We start from the raw sequence: 21,283 nt of genomic DNA, 5'->3' as shown, positions 1-21,283 counted from the left end.
TATATTTGGATTTCTTTTGCAGCGCATTTCCTCTTGCAGTACCACATATATCCTGTGTAGACCCTCCCTAGTCCTTTGGCTACAGATACCTGGCTTGCTACAATAACTGGACACTTTATTTTTCAGTCGTGCTGAGCTCTCCTTTTGCTTGCATTTCTAAGTATGCTTCCTGGTTCCTGCTTCCTGAGATCAGCAGGAGGTCTCCCAACATTAACACTTCTGGCAGAAGTGCAAATGCCATTGCTAACCAGTTTGTCACGTAAGCATTTGACCTGAGTATTTGTGTGGCCCTTCTCTGTTGACACTGAAAGAATCTCTTGAAAATAAAATAAAAAATAAAAAGCTGGTTTGGTAGTAATTTGAGTGTCATAATCCTCATATCACTGCTTGGCAAATCCACTTTTTCAGGCATGTACGCCAACAGCTCACTCCAAAAGCCCTCAGGACATTCCCAACAGCCAGGAGCTCTGGTACGTTTTAGGCGTACACAGAGGTTCCACTTGTCAGGGTTTGAGGCACTTGGAAACAGCAGTGAAACAACTTCTCTTCTTCAGTGACTTCCAGTACTAATAGTGCAAATAGGATGGAGGGAGGGAGAGATGTGATATACACTAAATCAAGAAGTCACTATTTGTTAATTTTCTTACTTTATGTGGGATTTGCATGCAAGCAGAAGAGATCTTCCAGGACACAGCCATCATCCACAGCCATTCTGTTAGGCCAATTTCAAAGAGGAAAGAATGAGGGAGAATATTTGAGAAATGTATGGATTTGTTGGGCCTGATACAAGACGAGATGGACAGTGTCTCTGTCACTTGAGAGCTACCTAAAAAGAAACTTCCAGCCATCTGAAGAAAGATGAGAAGCTGCAGAAGCATATTACCGAACATCATGATTCGGTATGGCACCCCAGCTCAATACAGCCTAGAGCCTCCTTTTCTCTCAGCCTTTCCTAATATACTGGATCTTAACAATTCCCTCAGCTTTTGTGTCCTGTCTGGATTGCAGATTTTTCAAGGCAAGCACTGTCTGTGCACTTCTGTATTTTTACAGCCCCCAGCACAGCTGGATCCCACTGTTGCCTGGCCCTTAGACAGTGCTGATGCCAGCAAATCCACCAGAAAAGATATTTTCCTTGAATTTAGAAGGTGAGTTTAGAGAATTGAGTTTCTAGCGTAGGAATGCATAAAATGCAAGATACCTTAAGACAAGTCATTTAGATCCCTGATGAGTTTGTGCATAAATCAAAGTGCAGAATTTGTTTCTTGGTTTCCCTTTGATGTGTGTGTTGGAAACATACTAAAATGACTCTTTCTTTTCCTTTTTGTACTTTTAATTCTTCACCGCTTCCTGTGCAATTCAGTATTTGTGTCCGTTTGCCTTCTGACAAGTTTTAATGCATACTTTTCAGCGTACGGTGTAATAGAAGGTTACCTTCACCTGTCAAAGCTAAGAGCTAATTCTGCCCACAGCACCCACATCACTCCATGAAAACTGCTGAAGAACAGCTGCACAAGAGATAAAGCCCTGAATTATTTAATAGGTTGCAAAAAAAAAATCTCCGGTGTAAGTCCTTCTCCTTTTCACTGCCAACAGTGAGTTGCTAGGAGGCAGGGGTGTCTAGCATCTTTCAGGGTCCATAGTTCATGTATGAAAACCTGCCAACCAAAAGCTGCTTGTTTGTGCCCATTTTTTTAATCTCTCTTCAGATAAGTATAGAGTATAAGGTATTATTGTTGACATAGTGTGCATATTTATTTGTTTGCTGTGGTGTAGAAAAGAAGCTATTAATTATTTCTGTTAAAGGTTTGAACCCCCTCGGCTGAATCGCTTGAGCTGGCTTGTTGCATTTGTTCTCATTTTGCAGTTCACACCCTCACCCTTTAACTTTTCACGAACGTGGGCCAGCTGTTGCACCTGTACAAATCCCGCTGGGCACTCTGCTCTCAGGACTGGGGCCATGATGCAGGGAAGGCGTATGCAGCAGGGTCACATTAGCATTACGAGTTAAGATACGATTTGTCCCACTGGTTTTGGCATGACTCATGTTCAGTAGATAATTAGAACCTCATGCCAGACTTTCGCTATTCACGTTCTAAAATGGAGCAGTAATTTTTTTTTATACGTATTAACTATAATTGCTTACTGGGATTGACAAATGTATTACTAATTCAACAATTACTTCATTATGAGGCACTAATAGGAAAAAAATTACTTGAAGTCTAAAATCTCTCTCGTGAATTAATCCTTAATTCTGTACATAATTTGACTTGAGCAGATATTTACTTAAAGCTAGAAATTGCTTTAAAATCTCAAGTAACGTGTAACTAATGCCATATGAGAAAATAAGTCGGTTTAATAATGAATAACCTGCAGCACTGCGTCTTCTCCTTTTCTTGTACATAAGTAGTTTTGAAGGGGTGGGGTTTTGGGTTTTTTTTTGTTGTTTTTTTCTTTTATTAAACTAGAGTGGCCAGTGTTTACCTATTGAGACAGAACCAAAATTCTTTAGCGATTTGAATACCGCTCCTCTTCCACAGCTGCAATGAATACTGGGTGGTGGGGCTGACCTAGTGCAGGGACTTTGACTTAGTCAGCTTCTTTGTCCTTGGAAGGAGGTGGAGAACAGAGATGTAGAAAATAAACATCTCCTGTATCTCTCTACCTGCACATCCAGCCTTAATGGGGTGAGGGATTTCCTTTGACATTTGTGGACTATTCTTGGGGTTCCTTCGTGTTTTTCCTCTGACAGGTTGGCCTTGCTTGCCTCAAGACTTTTGGCTCTTTGGAGTTTTTGGCATGAAGAGTGTTTCAAGCCAGGGTCATGAAGAGTCCAAATTTTCCCTCCCACTATGGGGAGGAATATCAGGGTGGACTGAGCAACACTGGAGGAGGAGGAGGAGGAGGAGGAGGAAGAGGAGAAGGAAGAGGAGGAGGAGGAGTGCAGTTTGCTCTTCAGTGGGTTGAAGAGGTAGCCGCTAACACTTCATTATTTTTCTGTAAAGGGCAAGTAACAGTAGCAGTAAGGACTTGCCTCTTTTATTAGCAGTGTGATTGACTCAAATTCTAGAAGATGTAAGGTGAATTTGACTAAATTTTTTAGAGTGACAGGTTCCGCCCTTTTAAAAAGGCCAAATGTTCAGATGATAAAATTGGGTCCCATTAAGTTGGGCAGTGACATTTGCTGCTTTTTTGGGTGCCTTTTCTGGTATACACAGTGGACAGTAAAACTGGCATTTAAAAAAATGCAGCAGCAGGCAGGAAGTGTTTCACAGAGGCCTCCAAATATCTGCCAAGTAGTAATTGCTTTGGTCACAACTTTTCCAGGCTGACCAGTAGCTTGCAAGCTTTGCTATATTGAATATTTGTTAAGCCATCCACCAACCCCTTTATTGTATGTTGCTGGTTTTTTAGGGATGAGTGAAATTATTATAAAATTGACACTGTTAAAAAAAGAAAATCTATGCAGATTTTTCAAGGTTGGTCCATGTGAGATTACAGATTTCTGAATCCTTTGAAGAGATCACACATTCCAGATCTACCTTGCTCCATGTAGTTCCTGTGGTTTCGATTTTCTAACTGCTTGGTCTGGTGATACAATTTTCTGTTCTGTCAACGAGGATACTCCAGTTCACTGCGTCTGTGGGACTAGTTTTCATGTTTGATGTACACTGCAACAGTAGACAATGCATAGACTGTTTATATAAAAGCTGATGCTCAGATGTATCCCAGGCTGACTGTCACCAGCCAAGACCTCTGTTGAAGTACTGTAAATCTCGTCAGTTCTCAGCCGCTTAGAAACAAAGTACATTTTTTCAGATTAGCGTATCTACAATAAACCTTTAAACAAGAGTCATGGAGACATGCGTTATTAAATGTGCATGAACAGAACCAGGGAGATTAATAACGGAGAGCTATAGTCAATTTTTATCTATGAGTTTTGGCATTTTGGACTATGCTTAGCTGACGTCTTTTATTCTGCGGTGGGGACAGATTGTGTCCCTGCCGGGGAGAGCTGGCCCTCCCATCACAGCTGCCCAATTCAGATTGTGGGCAGCTGTGTCGGCAGTGGGGAGCAGTCTCCGTAAATCACATACCCTCCCACCGGACCTCTGCGTAGGAAGGAATGGGAAGTGCTTGCAGTCTGGAGTTGCTCATCAGCAAACCTCCACTGACGTGTCAGTGGGTGCATACCTGTCTACGTATAGATGTGGCTAACATTACAGCTTACTTTAATGTGAGCTGGAGTGAGGGGTGAGATCCTGACTGTGATTCAGTATCATCTGCTTTGCAGCCTGATTTTGGAGGCCAGATGTTTTAGCACAAACATCCGTGAGCACAAACAATTGCAGCATCGTTTTGAAGTGAGTCTCTCTTACATCTCCATGTGCTTAGTTGTTAGTACATGGAGCCCTCTGCCCTTTTCTTTAGAGCCCTCTTCTCCCATAAGCAGTATCAGTTAGGCATCATTTTGTCCTTCTGTCTCATACAGATATGGTGATGATGTTAAAGGTGTAAAAACTCCAGGAAATCCAGCCTAGAAAATGTAATTTTTAAAACTGGATGAAACATTACTGAGAGCCCTGTTGAAGTCTTATTACTTTACATCCACTGACTTTAAAAAAGAAATGTACCACAGTGGTGATATAAAATACAAACACAGATTAGTGAGATAGAAAAAAAAATTTTATTATTTCTGCCACTAAACCTCCTTTCTAGAATAGTAATTAGAAGACATGATGTGCAGGTTTTAGACTGTGAGTTAATTTTTTTTTCTCATACAGAGTGTCTTTAAAGAAGTCACTCCAGATAAAAGGTGATTAAATTAAGTTAAGATTAATTTAGATCTAAATTAAGTTTAGATTTAGTGCAGAGTTTGGCATTTACATCTCTTTCCAATATAAATCAATGCTTTTATGTATGACTTGTTCTTTGTTAGAAATTGATCCCTTTTATACTTTTCAGCCACTTTTCCTACTGAATATATTTTTCTCTCCTTCACCTCTTTGCTTCTCTTTCAGCCTGTCACGGGTAGTGTCCTCCACTGCTGGGAATAGCTCACATTTGCAACCACATAAAATATACTCAATGCGTTCCAGCTGTCAAGGACAAGAAATTTTGACAGGCTTTATGCCTTGCAGAAAATGTTGCCAAGATGCCCTGATTTCTATATTCAGTATAAGTAGTTTTCTAAAATTGATGCAAAGAAAAGTTTGGGATGAGACAAATGGTTTTAGAAATCGGGCTAATATCCATCATACGAAGTCATCTTGAACTGTAGCATTTTTGGTGTGTCTTATTTTGAGCACAACAAGGATGTTTCCAATATGTTTTTTAATAGACCCATGAAGATGTTTTATAAACTCCTTATTCTCTAAGGGCATTGATTGCACCTGTGATCCCACTGTGGGACCTTCCAGTTCTTCAGATCCTCTTGGATTGGGAGAACTTGCCAACTTGTGCGAGCTTTGAAGCACTGCTGTTGTTGGCCATGTATCTTTGAAAGGAAGCAAACAATACAGTGTGCTGTTTGTCCCTTTTCTATTAGGCCTGATGTAATATCACTTCTAAAGGCAATGAAGCAGCACGTGAATAAATAAAATACCTGATTTAAAAATGCATTTGAGAGTCACACATCTAAATTGCCCATGATTTCTGTAACATGAAAATCCCTGCTGAGTAGGAAATTATTACCGCTCATCATCCTCTTCAGTATTTGCTCAAAAGGTATGACTCTGTAATACCCTAATGAAGCACTGAAATAAAACACATTCCTGTGAGGACAAAATAAGCACACTTTAAGTAAGTGTGAGAATACTCTTGTCATCTAGTAACTTATGAGAATGGCAAAAGTTTCAGTGCTTTTACTGTTTTTTTGGCTTAGATTTAGCCAAACAAACTAAATGGGGAGAAATTACTCCTAATACTCCTAATTAAGCATGTAACTGTAGAAAGAGCCAACTATTTGTAAACTATTTGAAGCATGCAAGACAAAAAGCACGGCATGCTTTTGAAAACGTGAATGATTAGGCAACCTGGTGATTTCTTTAATTTATTGATAGTGCTTATGCTATTTGTGGCATCCTAATGAAAACTAATTACGTGTTGTGAAATGATCTGCTAGTACACTGGATGCAATCCTGCAGTCTATTATAGACAAAACTGAACACAATCACATAGTGTTGGATCCTCGTGAAATCTGTCTGAGCACTTCTAGTGGCTCGACCGTGGCTATTTCACGGGTCATGAGCAGAGCACAGATCAGTAATGCTTACCTGTGGCTCTTGTCCCCTGCCAGGGGCAGTGAAATCCAGCAGATATTCCAGGTATGCAAGGGAACAAGTTGCAGGAGAAAAAGCCCATGATGCTGGTCTCTCCTGGCTTTGCAGGGGATGCCAAAATTTGTGTGCTCATGAGTCGGGAGGGAGAGAGGGGGGTGAGTGGGGAGTCTCTCCGCTGTTGGTGCATCTCCCTTGTGCCTCTTTGGGGCCTCAGTCAGACTCCAGCTGCCCGAACTCCTCCTTGCAACCCCCTTGTCCATGTGGGCTCCTCACCCAGGAGGGGCAGCAATGGCAACAGTCTTTTAGAATGTCTAGAAGTGAAGGATTGGGCTGACTCTGCAACTGGCCCTTCACCACCTTCTATTTTCCCCCATTCTTTTGCCTGTTCCGTTTTCCCCGAGCAGCTTAATAGCTATGCAGTTGACTGTCTCTTGACTGAGAGGAATAGGAGCTGGAAGGCGGGAGCTTTGCCCTTTCAGTTCTCACAGACTAGAGCTTTGGGAAAAATTGAGGGAAATCACAGAATTATAAGCTCTGCAAAGACAAAGAAAATGAAAACAAAAGAAACCCTTTGTTCAGTGCATATGTGTTTATACTTCTCAGCTGAACTAGATAAGGCATCTTCGTATTTGCTAGAGAGGAAAAATAACATCTGTTGGAAGCGTTTCCCTCTCCCAGATTGAGTCTGCATGCCCGCTTCACGCTACTGCCCAGAAGAGCACGTCCTTCTGCATCCAGATTTCTCTTCTGAAGAGATCTCTCGGAGTGAGTCAGCTTTCATGCCCCAAGTATCTTGCTGCCTGGTGCAGTCACTGCTGCCTTCTCTTAATGGCATGCAAACAGAAGGAGAGTTTGAAAGTGCTGTTTTCTGCATCTGTGGAAGGTGGCTTGCTAAGGTTGTACACATCTCAAGCCAGTTTTCTGAAGTTTATTCTGGATATCATCCTTCACACGTAACTTCAAGTCTTTGTATCTAGTGTCATTTTAGCCACTGAAACAACTTGGGGTTTTTTTGCTGAAAAATTTTAATATGGGCAGGTCCTCAGGCCTACCAACAAGTTGCTGTCTTCATCATACTATGCGAGCGTTTCCTTAATCTGTGAGGGAAATAATGTGAATGAAATGGTTCTTTATTATCTTTAGAAAAAGCTATGTAAAAAGAAAGCAATTTCAGAGAAAAGGCATGAATTACAAAATGTTAGTGGAGTCAAAGATACCACCACTGGAATGCTGGTTTTCTGTCATCTCCTGTTTCTGTGCAAGATTTCCTAGTTTCCCATCCTTATTCCTCTCATCCATAATTTCTTGTATATGGAAGTGCTACTGAAGACATACTTGTTATTTATCTCCCCCTTCCCATATGTCTGTGCTGCAGAATTCAGGAAGAAACGTTTGCCCACCTCTCCTTCTTCTGATGAGAGAAAAAGAGAAAATGAGACAATGAAAAGCAAATTCCTTGCACTGGCACACTGCACACATTCATCACTGCAGGAAACTAGGTCGACATTATTATTCATAACAGTATATTATGTTACAATAAAACTAAGCAGAGGGTAGCTCTAGAAATTGGAAGGATGCCTGTCAATTACGCTCTGAAGTGAAAACCTTGCCTCTAAGATACTATTTAGCAGACAGAGCAGTGTCGGTTGGGTGGGAGAGGAGAGAATTTCTCTGCCAACAAAAATGGAGAAAAATCTCATTTTCATCAGGTTTATGAAAAATAAAACTTACTACAAGTTTTCTTTGAGTTCTTTTGCTTTTACTTTGAAAACCAAAGCAAAGCCAGTCTTCCATATTTGAAAAAGGGCCCATTTAGTTATTATTTGGCCTCCTTTCAGAAGGTCTGGAGCAGAACTTTGATGCTCTTAAGCTCAGTGACTCTCTGACTTGAGGTTCACATCCCCCATGGCAATGGCAGGAAATGCCACCTTCCTTCGAGGCTGCTCCTCAGAGCCCTGACACCCTTTTCTGCTGTAAAAAAGAATAAGAGATTGATTATATCTGTGGACCATCTGATTCTTTCCCACTTTACTCCTGCAGTGTGATTGTGTGCTGGTGACCTACAAAGCTATGCTTTGCACGGTGTGCAAAGTCCTTTTCCTCGTCCTTTTTTGCAGTGGTCTACTGTCATGGGGAAAGGGGAGCAGGTCTATTTAAAAAACAAAAGTAAAAGACGCCAGAATGAATTCAGATCTCCAGTATCCTTGGAAATTTGGGTTAAAAACCACCAACCAACCATTACAGCAAACAAATAGATAAATAATAGATGAAATAACAAAAAAAAGCTTTCCGTTAACTAGGTTCATCTTAAACACATTCCCCAAAGATTTTCTAGTGCTGTGGGTTTTGCTGTTTTGCTGCCTTGTTCAGAAGACAAATTTGAAATGAAATGAGGTTAAAATAAGAGTGGTTTTAAGCATGTGTGTGTTTCAGGGGAAGATTGCCTATAAGTGTTTTTAATATACTATATCTAAGCAGATGAAAGAAGTCATCATTCTGATAAAGACTATGGAACCTGTCATCCTTGTGAAAAAGCTGATAAAAAAAAAGGTGAAGCAATTCAGCTGAAAAATTGCCAAAAAAGCCAAAAAATGGGCTTTATTACCTGTGTATCATTTTAAACAAATCTGGCATGGAAGAACAAATGTAGAAAGTACTTTCCCAAATTTTCTTTTTCCAAGTTATTATTTCTTCCACACATCTCTTAACGTGCTCTTTAATTAGCAAGTCATCTTCATGTATAAAATGGTATGTGTCATTCTCATATAAAAATACATAAACTTCACATTTAAAACAAGCTGTGTCCCATTTAATGTTTTAAATTCTGAAACTTTTTCTTCCTCTGCTCCCATTCTCCCCAAATGAATTATCCAGAACACTGCACCTCGGTAGTTTATTACTGGGGTAGAAGTAATAGCTGTTGTTTACGTTACTGAAAAACAGATTATTTTTTTACTATTCCTTATTGCTATTTATTTCTATTTCAGACAAACTATCAAAGCCCATTAACTCACTGTAAATCTTTCCAGTTATTTCTATAGACTTTGGATCAGGCTCAGAGACACTGGTCTTACCATCACACAGAGTGAGCTGGGATCTGTCCCTCCCTCCATTTGCCATGATCTGACCAGCGAGCAGCAAGATGCTGGATCACTTATGTCCCAGGTGCCCTAGGGATCATTTAACATTGTGTTATCTACCTTAAGTTAAATGATCAATTTTAAAAACAATCCTCTCCCAGCCCTCCAATTCTGGTGCTAATCAAGATCAAAACAAAGAACATGGATTAGGCCTGTGGAGCAGCTGCTTTTAGGGTCTCCACTTACCTGCGAGAGCTTTGCTGACCCTTCTGGGTTCCCAGAGCTCCCAGGGAAGCCGCAGGCTGGAAGAAGTGACTGCCAGATACATCCATTAATCGCTTTACCATAGCTGTTGTCTTCTTAATACTCATTTTAAAGCAATACGCATCTCTCTGCACACACACAAACATAGTGTCAGTACTATTGCACTTTGCTCTATATTCCTAGTCTGCTCATTTTATTAGTAAAAGTTCCCACTCATTAAAATCTCCTTAGAGGAGAAATAGTGGTTTTGATGATGATTAATTTTCCGGTTAACATGGAATGAGTCAAGATTGCTTTTTTAATAGGAAAGCCATTTTTGTATCTCACAATAATAATTTAATATTTTCCTCACAGGAGAAGATACACAATAAATCTTTCCCATGACATTATCGTATAGGGATCAAATTTGTACTCTTTATTCAGTCAAAAATCTGTTGAAAGCTGGTATGAGTGGAAAGCAAGTAAAGACTTGCAACGTCTGGTCTTTGTTCTTGGTATGACCTCTTTCTTGGTATGTATTCAGTAATCACTTTCTTCACCTAGCAAGAATGCTAGACCACTGGCCCTCCACTTCTATTTTACTGGTGATTTTAGTCTCTTCAGTATGCGCAGCACACCATAACAGCCCAGATTTTCCCTTATGCCTTCTCCTTGAGAAGTTGTTTTAAAAAAGAAATAATCATAGAATCGTTTAGCTTGGAAAAGACCTTTAAGATCATCAGGTCCAACCGTTAACCTAGCACTGCCACTAAACCAAGTCCCTAAGCACCACATCTACACGTCTTTTAAATACTTCCAGGGATGGTGACTCAACCACTTCCCTGGGCAGCCTGTCCCAATGCTTGACAACCCTTTCAGGGAAGAGATTTTTCCTAATATCCAGTCTAAACCTCCCCTGGCACAACTTGAGGCCATTTCCTCTTGTCCTATCACTTGTTACCTGGCAGAAGAGACCAACACCCACTTCTCTACAACCTCCTTTCAGGTAGTTGTAGAGAGCGATAAGGTCTCCCCTCAGCCTCCTTTTCTCCAGGCTAAACAACCCCAGTTCCCTCAGCCGCTCCTCAGAAGACTTCTGCTCCGGACCCTTCACCAGCTTTGTTGCCCTTCTCTGGACACGCTCCAGCACCTCAATGTCTCTCTTGTAGTGAGGGGCCCAAAACTGAACACAGTATTCGAGGTGCGGCCTCACCAGTGCCGAGTACAGGGGGAAATCTGCTCTTGTGCCTTACAGAACTGGCTCCCTGGGGTTTTGTGGCGAGTGTGGCTGTGGTGAGCATCCAGTTCAACCCTGCTTGTACATCAGGCAGTAGAAAGGCTCCTGCTCACTGTAGCAGGTGGGATACAGCCCAGAAAACAATCCTAAGCGTGAGCACCCTGACCTGCCCCTTCATCCCTCGAGGTGACTGTAACTGGAAAGCTTTTCTGGGAGCACTCCAGGAGTGGGACTGGGAGTGGTGGGGTGAGCTGCATCTGCCTTAGCAAGCAGCACAACGTGATAGGAGTGAAGTAGTTAGTGTTCCTGGCCGCCACACGATACATATTTTGAGTGGGGTTTACTGTGGATTAGCTCTGGTCTGGTCATGCAGACCGAATGCCCATTAGTGGTTGAAACACAGCAATTGTGTCCTTGGGGTGCGGTTTAGTTTCATGTGAAAGGAATCCAGTTTGTGTACTTGGAGATCACTCTGTCATGCAAACCAAAGCATGGTAAGAGACTTGTTCAAGAAATGCTCTCCTGATCTGAATTAAAACACCAGCATGGACACAGCAGATTAGTAATATGCCATATTAAGAGACCTCATTTTAAAAGAAAGTCATGTCATTATCCTAGATGATATACTGTGTTGATCAAATTACAAAGTGATGAGTGCAGGATGCAGCCTACGTAGTTTAAATCAAAGGGAGAGGAAGTGTAAGAGAGATTTATTTCTCAAAATGGACAGATAGATGCCACATGCCAAGGTAGCATTGTCTGATGCCACTTCACACAAGATAAATGATCATTTTTGTAAGAGGCACATTGTATGTAACTAGCTATTGGATAGCAAATGTGCAGGTAAGTAAGCGCTAATAATATCTCTATGCTACTGTGGAGCAAGTAAGAAAAAGTTCTTTCCTATGCCACATGCATTTCTGTAGTCAAAACTACTAGTCTGTTTCATAAAACCAGTGGTTCTGTATTGATTAAAAAGCAAAAAAGAGAAAACATTATTTATTTATTTGTTTGTTTGTTTGGGAGAAGATAGAAGTTTGCTACTGGGAGCAAGCAACTGGAAAGACTGTTAATAATATATGAAGCTGCTGAAGCCAACGTGTTCCAAACATGGCAGTTTTTATCAGTCGCAGCTGTGTACATTTCAGCTAGTTAGTCATACTGGTTAGTAACTGGTTAGTAAGTACTAAGGTGATGAAGGAGAATATACAGTAGAGCAATGTTCCCCAATCCACTGAAAATAGACTGTGAAACCTCAAATGGTTTATATGGTACATGTGTGTTTACTGAAAGAGAGGCTCTAGCAGGACAAGCCAGTGTGTTCATCCAGTTTTTTGAGAGTTTTTAGGTGTGGATTCAGATACTCGGGTCTCCGACTAGTCCAGCTGGGCTAGACTCTGTGAACTTCTGCCCTGTTCTCTGCTAAGTTGTTTGAGAAACAGAATTGAGAAGTGACACCTGCAATGGAAAGGTTTAGTAAAGTATTTCTTTCCATTTCTGGAGTATTCTGTATTACTGTTTTGTATCTCTTGAATGTGAAAGTTTTGGGATGGTTTGGTTTTTTTTTTCTGGTTTGGAGAATACTAGTGTCACAGGCCTCAGATAAAAATTTTGAAATTGGTAGGAATATTCCGACCAGTACAAAATCAGCAGTTCCTCTGAAACTCTTTTTCTGCAAAATGTTAGAGAAAAGGTCAATGCAGTTACTATTCCAAGAATATCTACCTGTTTCTAACGTATCATAACAGGGTTATGTAGGTCACACCTGCCTGTAACTCTCATGAGCTAAGTGTGACTGTGCTATGTCTGGTACCTTGCTAGTTCCTTCAGACTGCCTGGGTGACCCTCTGTGGTACCCCACTGACGAGCTCAAAAAAATTTTTTTACCTTTGAGTTGACATAACTTACAGATATTTTGTCCTATTCCAGTCATTTAAGATCTTCATACTGTTCCCATTGTATACTTGAATGCTGACAGGCTCACTTAATGCTTATTGAAAAATGTCAGACAATGTCTTTTGGTTCAATGAAGTCACATTTTTCCCTCTGGTCCTTATGCCAGATCACAGTGAGAAAAGAATGCAAGAATTATTATTCTTACTGTTAGAAAGACTCAAGAGCAGAGCCAGACACAGGCATGTAGTTCTTAAAGTAGCCACTAACTCTGGAGAAGTAAGGAGGTAGCAGGGCTGTGGGTAATCACTGCACACGGTCCTGGGGACCACAGGATCCATAGGGACCTTCACGCATACCTGCATGGGGATGGTATAGGAGGCATGTGTTTTTGCTGTGCATTTACAGTGCATGCCAGACTTCTCTCTGAACAGCTGCAGACCTCTGCTGTACTGGCAGATAGGGCGTGATATGGCTCAAAGTGAATAGCTGTGCAACCTCCATGAATGGCTGAAAATCACTTATCCTATATTTTTGCCCAACATTGGACACTATTAAGATTCAGCTGGACAGGGTGCTGGGCCATCTTGTCTAGACCATGCTTTTGCCAAGAAAGGTTGGACCAGATGATCCTTGAGGTCCCTTCCAACCTGGTATTTTATGATTCTATGATTCTATGAATATGTTATTCTGTGTTTTTCCTAAGCCCACCATTGCATTTCAGCAGCTAGGCAACTTCATTGTTTGTAAAGGTGAGCAGCCTAGCAGTTGATTATGAGTCCTCTCATTCACAGTAAGTTCATAGTAAGCAGAGAGTTGTAACCAAACCAAACCAAATATGGAAACTGCCATATAAATGAAAGCCTACCTGTCAAAGAAGACAACTTTTCATTTCAGAAAGATGTTTTTCATTTTATCTTATTAAATCTCATATTTTTACACTCTCATTCTTATGCTAGGATTTCATTGAGTGCATATGTGAGCATGTTGTGCATTTTACCATTGTTCCTATTAAATGTGAGCAGTAATTCTGGAAGTACATTATGCTTCATCTTTTTGAAGAATTTTAAAGCTAGCACTGTTAATGTGAAACAGAATCTTTGGAACAGATGGGAATTGTCAGGCACTCTGGAGCAAATATTTGGAACAAAATCTTAATTAAACTTTTTTTTTTTAAGCTACCAAATTAGGGCATTCTTATAAACAGTCTTGGTATTTTTGACATGGTAGTAAAAAACAGAAAGCAAAGAGAAGCCAAATTAACTTAGCAACTGAAGTGTACCAGTGGATCGATTCTGAAAGTCGACAGGTGAATGTTTTCCACAGTCCCAGCAGAGAGAAAGACTGAATTGAATAGCCAAATTCCTATTGATTTCTTTGGGAGCAGGATCAAGTCTTTAATTCATGAAAAACTCCTGTTTTGATTGTAATGAGAGTTACGTGACTTAAATCTTGTTTAATGTTTTGGAAGCACCGGGTAAGGTTTAAATCAAATAATAAGTTTTCTAGACTTTTAATAGCGTTATTCTTCTTAGTACTGCTGTTACCTCAGGGTATTTACTTTTGGCTGTTAGTGCAGTGTAGAAGTTGATACTATTGAGAATGGAATTGGCAAATCTTAAAACAGAATGTTTAGATCATAAACATTTTAAAATAAGACTCCATAAAAAAGATGTATATTTTTCTAATATGAAATGTTAGTTGTGTTCTTGGCAGGCTTTGCTTCAGAGAAGTCACATGCATTTCAAAGAGTGTTCTGCTAGCCAGCTGCAGCCAAAAGATTATTTCAAACCAGTGGAGAACCAATTCCCTTTTCTCTTTTGCTTTTTTCCTCTCTCTCTCTTCTGTAGGACTCTCTATATATCATACAACTGAAGTGTAGCCAATCATGGGGTGAAAAATTCATACAACTAGTATACACAACAGTGGAAAGCATAGAAGCACTGACTAAAGATGCCAGTACTAGTCTGTGCTTTAAGAAGTACTATTGAGATTTCTTTTCTTCAACACTCTTCAAATCTTCAAACTTCAAAAACTGTTGAATACTCTTTCAGAGCCAGCAGGACTGCATAAACTATATGGAGAATTGCTTGTGTGTGCGCTGAGCTTGCCTGTGGAGTGGCACAGTCATCTCTTTAGCAATGACTTGATTCATCAGTGCTACATGAAACCAGATATACTCCAGGGGTGTGCAGAAGGTGGTGGGTTTGGGGGATAACTCATAATAGAAGATGTTAATGGAGTGCTTCTTTATTTATCTCGATGAAATGTTGACGGTTTATTGTGCTACACAGGATTTTTGGTTTTAATGTTTATTTGAAATAAATGTGTGTGAGAATGTTTGTTGTCCTGCTTTAAAGATGCCTTTAGAGGACTTCTCTTTATAAAATATGAACTTAGTGTTTATGAAAGGTATTGCATGTAGGTAGCTGTGCAGGCAGAAGTCTTGCCTCACCTCAGGCAAATACAGGTGCCACAGCAGAAGCTCCCTGTACTGATCAAACAATGTGCATTGTTCAGTTATTCCAGAACAGAACTTGACTCATTTTTTTCCATAAAGTGAAGGTAGAACCTCAATTTTGAAGCCTCTTATTGCTGTGTACTCTGCTGGATATGGGCCTGAAATCCCTGCCTGCTTTGGACTGAATGGGGACAACTGAAAGTGTTTTTACATTGATCACTGGCTGTAGCTGTAACAGTCCTGAACAGAAAAGCTTTGTGTCCATTGCCCTAAAGTATCATTAGAAAAGGTTTTTAGAGCCTTTCGCTGAAAATATGTGTGTGACTGAAGTTTGAAGCGACTGGCCATGAGAAGTTGAATGAAGAAGGGGTTCCAGAAGAGTATAATGTCGTATACTGACCACGTTTGGAACCGGCCGTGAACCTACCCCTTAGCCAACCCAAATCCTTCCTGTATGGAGTGAAATGTCGGACTTTGGTTGATTTTAGGATCATATACTTTAATGTAGTTTCTTTTCCTCTTTCTAAAAAAAACAGATTAATGCAAGGAATTTATTTTCTGCAGGCCCATGTTAACTTCATTCTTTGGCTGTCCAGTTAGGAACTGTGCATAAAGCCTTGCATGACATAGGCCTATACGGAAATTACCTTTTTGGGTTTTATTCATTTCAGTTTTTATTTGCTCAGTCTGTGATTTGCAAACCAGACAGATACTAGATAATATTGTACAGAAAAATTGTATCATTACTTTAGAAATTTACCACATTCTCCTTGGGCTAAACTGGAAAGTTTAGTCAATTGAGTAGAAAGAATTCTGTTGCTAGGTTTAAAAACAAAACAAAACAAAAAACAAACCCTCAAACCCAAAATTTCTTAGAAGTTGAGTTTTTAGATTCTTATCTAGATTGGCAGTAAGTGTCCTGAATTCAAAGATGAAAAGCATCTACTAGGTCTTATTCAAATATTTAACACGTTGCAGGTTAGAGATAAATACCATACTACAAACGCGGCAGGTCATTGATTTCTGAGCTGATATCTTTAACAGAATGGAAAGGTAACGATGGTAAGAGACACATCTGCAGAGGTTTTTCTGACTGATAATATTATGTCACCACTTTTCCCATACTAATTTAGCGAGTAGGACTTGGATTGTCAGTGGAAAGACTCTAATCCATTATTTTGCTATAGTCTTTGTATGGGCACTCGCTGCACAATACACATTTAATCCTGAAATTCTCCAGATTTAAATCAGACAAAGTTGCTTTCCTTCATGTCTTTCTGCTCTTTCTCAGTACTTCTCGGCAACATTGTTACTTGTCTCTGAGTTTCTCTGGTGCTACTAAATGTCACTCACAGGGAATCTGTTTGTTCCTAATTTATATTTCCCTTTCGGTGATGGGCTGCATCAGCAACAGGAGTTATTGTCACTTCTCTGGTCTCAGTTTACATACGATGAAGCATTCAGAAAGAACTGTAGTTGCTTACATTGCATGGAGTCCCGTTACATTTCCCACAGGAGTATAAAAAGACACAGAGCAAACCATGACCCAGCTTCATGTCCTCCTACATATTTGCCTTGCAGACCTGCGTGACTGGAGATATTTGTGCTCTTAGTAGCCTGTATTTATAATGACCACATAATGGTAGCAAGAAAGAGACTGTCAATAAGCAAAAAACTACCAAGAGGTGAAAACTGATCACCTAATCTTGCAGTGCGTGGGGGGGTATTTTTGAGAAAATCTAGGTAAAAGTTGTATTAAGTGCATCAGAAATACTGAGGGCAATTCTTTGGATGAATCTGCCTATTTGAGTAGTTGGTGGGGCTGAGTCCTTGATCATTTTGAGAAAGAGTCCTTTCCAGCTGTTTGTATGACTATGAAGGGTTAAACAATAAAGCAGAAATACATCTTCATGCTTTTGCTTAAAACTAAAAAGGCTGGATTTCAGAAAGAGCTGTAAAGCTTTCAGCAAGAATCAGGCAAACACTACAGTAAAATGAAAAGCTGAAATGTGAAGAGTGCGTGATGTGAGATGCCAGCTCAGCACTTTCAGGAGTCATGTACAGATCATGTTGCTGTAGAAGAGGAGACCACCCTTGGAATCGCAGTGAACTGTAGCAGTGACCGGCTGCTTTGCAATGTAAAGGAGTTATATAGGCTGATACCCCTCCACACAGTTATGTCACCCAGTGGTAGCCTCTCTTAACAGTTCTTCACTCTGGGGAAAACAGATGTTACTTACAAGTACTTCTGTAGGGGTGGAAATATCACCTTACTATACAGACCCCAGCTGCACAAGGAAAGGAGAAGAGTAAGAGTGTTCAAACAATAAAGGTTCTTTACTGAGGGTGTTTGTTTTTTCTCCTCTTTGTATAGGTTCAACATGGGAGAAAACATTACGGCAGATTGGTTTTGAAAGGTAAGCCATAAATTTGTTTCCTTACCAGTGCAAAAAGAACAGGAAGAAAAACTGCATGGGCAAGTTTGCAGAATTATTTATTTTAGCTGATCGAACGTATCTATGATCTCAAATTTAGAGAGGAAGTTATGCAGTGTCATGCACATATGTGTTCAGCTTTGTTTATGTCCTCTTCTCTTTCCCCAGTCGATCTGAAGGAACTTATTCACCACATGAACTTGGCTCATAGTGTTTTTTGCTGGTGACTATATAGCATGCTAGTATTAAAAAAGGTGACACACTATTTGGGCAGAAGTCTTACTTATGAATGAAAATATTACTCTCGCTCATATTATTTTTTCCATGAAGCTTCTAACCTGTGACATATTAGTTGACAAAAGTAAATGAAGTTGAAAGAGGACCAAAGCTGGCAGAGAGCTATTTAGCATCAGAGGAAAATTCAGAATTCAGCATTCCTTGAGTGCAAGAACTTCTTGCAGCCAAACTTAACCACAAGGTCATCATATCAGAAACATGTCTCTCTTGGAAATTAAACTAGGCCAAGCCCAGTAAAGAGTGATCTGATGTTGAGGTTCAGATGCTCAATCTCATGTTTATTTTTCTACAAATGGTAAGCAGAAGAATCTGCTCTCCACTTGAATAAAGTTTTGCTGTTTTCCCTTTATAGAGTGGCTTGCAGTTGTACACCAATGTGCTTAGGTAGCTGTTGACTGGGCAAGAAGGGATTTCTCTTCATGTTGCATGAGTGCATACTGTGCATACTGCCTGGGGCATCTCAGCAAACCCTACAGTCAATCAGGCCTTTCTGAAGTCAATACATAGCCATACAAATCATATGAAACAGAAAATTAATTACTTGCAAACGGAAAGCAAGCTGCATTTTTCTTCTGACCTTTGCCTTGCATAAAGTTTTTACTACAACAAAACAGGTTGTTGTTACAACAAGACTGATACTTAAGTTTAATTGCCCTAACCTCTGCCTGTAATTAAGATTCTCAGATCTTGGCAGCAGTATATGAAAAGTTTTTTTCTATATCATCCTTTTATAGGAGGAGTCTGCTTAACTAACACCACTGGAAGAAATAAATTTCTAAATACTTGACTTTCTCTGATCTTCGTCTAGAAATGTGGCAGCTGGGGGAAGGATTAAGGCTATCTCTAAATAGCTTCCAGGTCTTCAGGAGTTGTACCACAGACTTGTGGTCTGTGAAAGGTGGTCACCCATCTCTCTATAAGAACATCTGTTTGAAGTGTCGAAGGAGATGCTAGTGTCCTAATGACTAGTAATTCTCTTTCTTTAGAAGGTGATTTTGAAAGCATCTGTGTTATGATCCTGAGTGAGTATGCACACGGTCAGCCTGGTTTACTTGTTCAGCTAAATATATTAGATTTCCACGTTAGACATTACATTTGCAAAAATTGCAGGACAGTGCTCTCTTCAATGTAGCAGACGCAGAAGTGCATGGAAAGATTATGTTTTGTTGTTATTCTCACAGCTATAAATAGTACGTTGGTAAACATTATTTTGGTTCTTCAAAGGAAACATAGAAAAACAAATCACTTGAATGTGACAAATGTCTTGGGGAAATTTAGCTTTTCATTGGTACAGAGCTATCTTTACAGGCTTGGGTTAGTTTAAAAGTAAAATACTACAGAACAATAAAAACACTTTTCCTCCACCAAATAATATATAGAAGTCAAATTAATTTCTGTTGTAAATCTCTTGATATCAGTAGAGTCATTCTTGTAAAGACTTTGGCCAAACATTTTTAAACAAACAAATGAAAAAGAGGCATTTTGTTTGCCATACATTTTTATGACAACTTGAAAATCCAGACTGATATGGAATACTTACCATTTTGTAGCCGAGGAAACATGGGCATTTTCATTTTATGGCTTCCCACCAGTCAGAAATATTTTAAGACTTTAATCAGATCACTAAATAAAAATATGTCTCTCCTGCTGCCCCATAAGCTTAAAAATGCCCCAGTAATATAGGCAACCTGAGTAGAAAATTGCAGTTTTTCATTGTGTCAATACTTAGTAGTCCTCGATAGCTTTCTGATCAAAATTAATTTTAAAAAGTTTCTGTCTCAAATTTTTAATATTAGCAATTTATAGAGGTTTTTAAAAATAATTTTAACAAACATGAAGTGAAGTGTACCACTTAACCTGTAGTTTCTGTTAAACCCGTATGTAGATAGCATAAGACACAGTATTGATTGAAAGGAAAACTGTGATTCCAATTTGTTACAGCATCCGGGTAGGGGCTGTGGTTCATAAACATCAGCTTGAGAAGATGCAGTGCCAAATCAAGAATCAGACTAGAAATTCCTTAACTATGACACCTTACTGGATGTTGCCTATTTAGAGATAGAGTGTTTTTAACATCACTGCAAAAAAAGCTGGCTATTAGTGAAAATTACACACTCTCAGTTGCTAAGTTTGATATTGTTGAGGGGTTCTTTTTAATAGGTTGTGCTTTTTTCTCAAGTTACATCCAATTTGGTTTCTTGATGAGCATTTCATTCAGCATGATATCATACATGTCTGAAGGGTACTACAGTAAAATACTGATTCTTTCATCACCCTATTCTTCTTTTAAGATTATGAATTAGCACCTGCTGGTGCTGTTTGTCTCCATCAGAATGGAAAAAAAAAGTAGTTTTGAGGAGTGCTAGAATGAATTGATACGTTGGGTCTATTGTCTGAAACTGCCAGTGGAAAATGGTCAATTTTTTTAAGCTGAGTTCATTAGAAGTTCTATCTGTGGCAATTTCCAACTTGTGAGATGTTACAAAACAACAAGGAGAACCCACACTAGCTGTGTACGTGCAATGTATGTACCACATGAAACATGGAGAATTCTTAATAGACTGAGTTACAGCTGAGAAGCCTGCCTGAGAGGAGGCAAGTACGCAGAAGAGATTACTGCGCAGATCCCATTATTGCCATTCTAGTTTGGAAAGAAGAAGGGCTTTCAGATGGCACTTCTGCACCCTGAGAGATTGATTGTCATCCTGGAGTAACTTTAATTAAAGCAGCATATTAGTTAGCACAGATGGGGTGAAGATTTGAATGTACTTGGCTCCCCATAATCATAGAAGCAAACGTGTTCTCATATCAGCTTTTTCAGAGAAGAGGCAAAGAGAAAACAAGAAAAATAAAGTCCTTTAAACAGGTGGAACAATTAAGGTTTGGGGTTTTCTTAATAATAATAATAATAATCATCTTCTTACCTGTATTTTTAACACAAGCTTTTGTATGACATGAATATATCAGCAATAACAAGTTGGTTGACTAAAAGATCCATGAGTAACACATATATGAAGTCCAGTGTTAACTCCTTTATAGCAATATTTGCTTAATATCATCTTTTATGTCATAGCTTAAGATCAGTATTTCTTATGCCTTAAGGAATAGTTTCCAAAGTAAACAAAGGGTTACACATTACTATATGTAATGCTCCGATGCAGGAAGTGAACTTAACTTGCAGTCACAGAAGTAGAAATCCCAGGTCTGCAGATCTCTCAAACCTGAGAGATTATTCTGGGTGTGTATCACTATGTGCTTTCCCCAGTCTTATTCTCTTCAGTAGGCATCCCTTTATGGCCACCGATAGACAGGGTAGTGGGCTACATCTATGTTAGGTCTAATCCCATACAGCTGTT

At 39.6% G+C, this 21,283-nt stretch overlaps 1 protein-coding gene across 1 annotated transcript in view; it reads left to right on the top strand.

Annotated features, from left to right (window-relative positions):
- PIEZO2 (piezo type mechanosensitive ion channel component 2) overlaps positions 1 to 21,283 on the top strand; it is a 321,244-nt gene that overhangs the window by 133,843 nt on the left and 166,118 nt on the right. The window contains exon 4 of the mRNA XM_072852760.1: positions 17,570 to 17,612. Within this exon, the coding sequence (XP_072708861.1) occupies positions 17,570 to 17,612 (43 nt within the window). The remainder of the gene's footprint in view (positions 1 to 17,569; positions 17,613 to 21,283) is intronic.

The sequence above is a fragment of the Ciconia boyciana genome, chromosome 2 (genome assembly GCF_034638445.1).
Source record: "Ciconia boyciana chromosome 2, ASM3463844v1, whole genome shotgun sequence".
Taxonomy (NCBI): domain Eukaryota; kingdom Metazoa; phylum Chordata; class Aves; order Ciconiiformes; family Ciconiidae; genus Ciconia; species Ciconia boyciana.
This window is presented reverse-complemented; position numbering and strand designations above follow the sequence as displayed.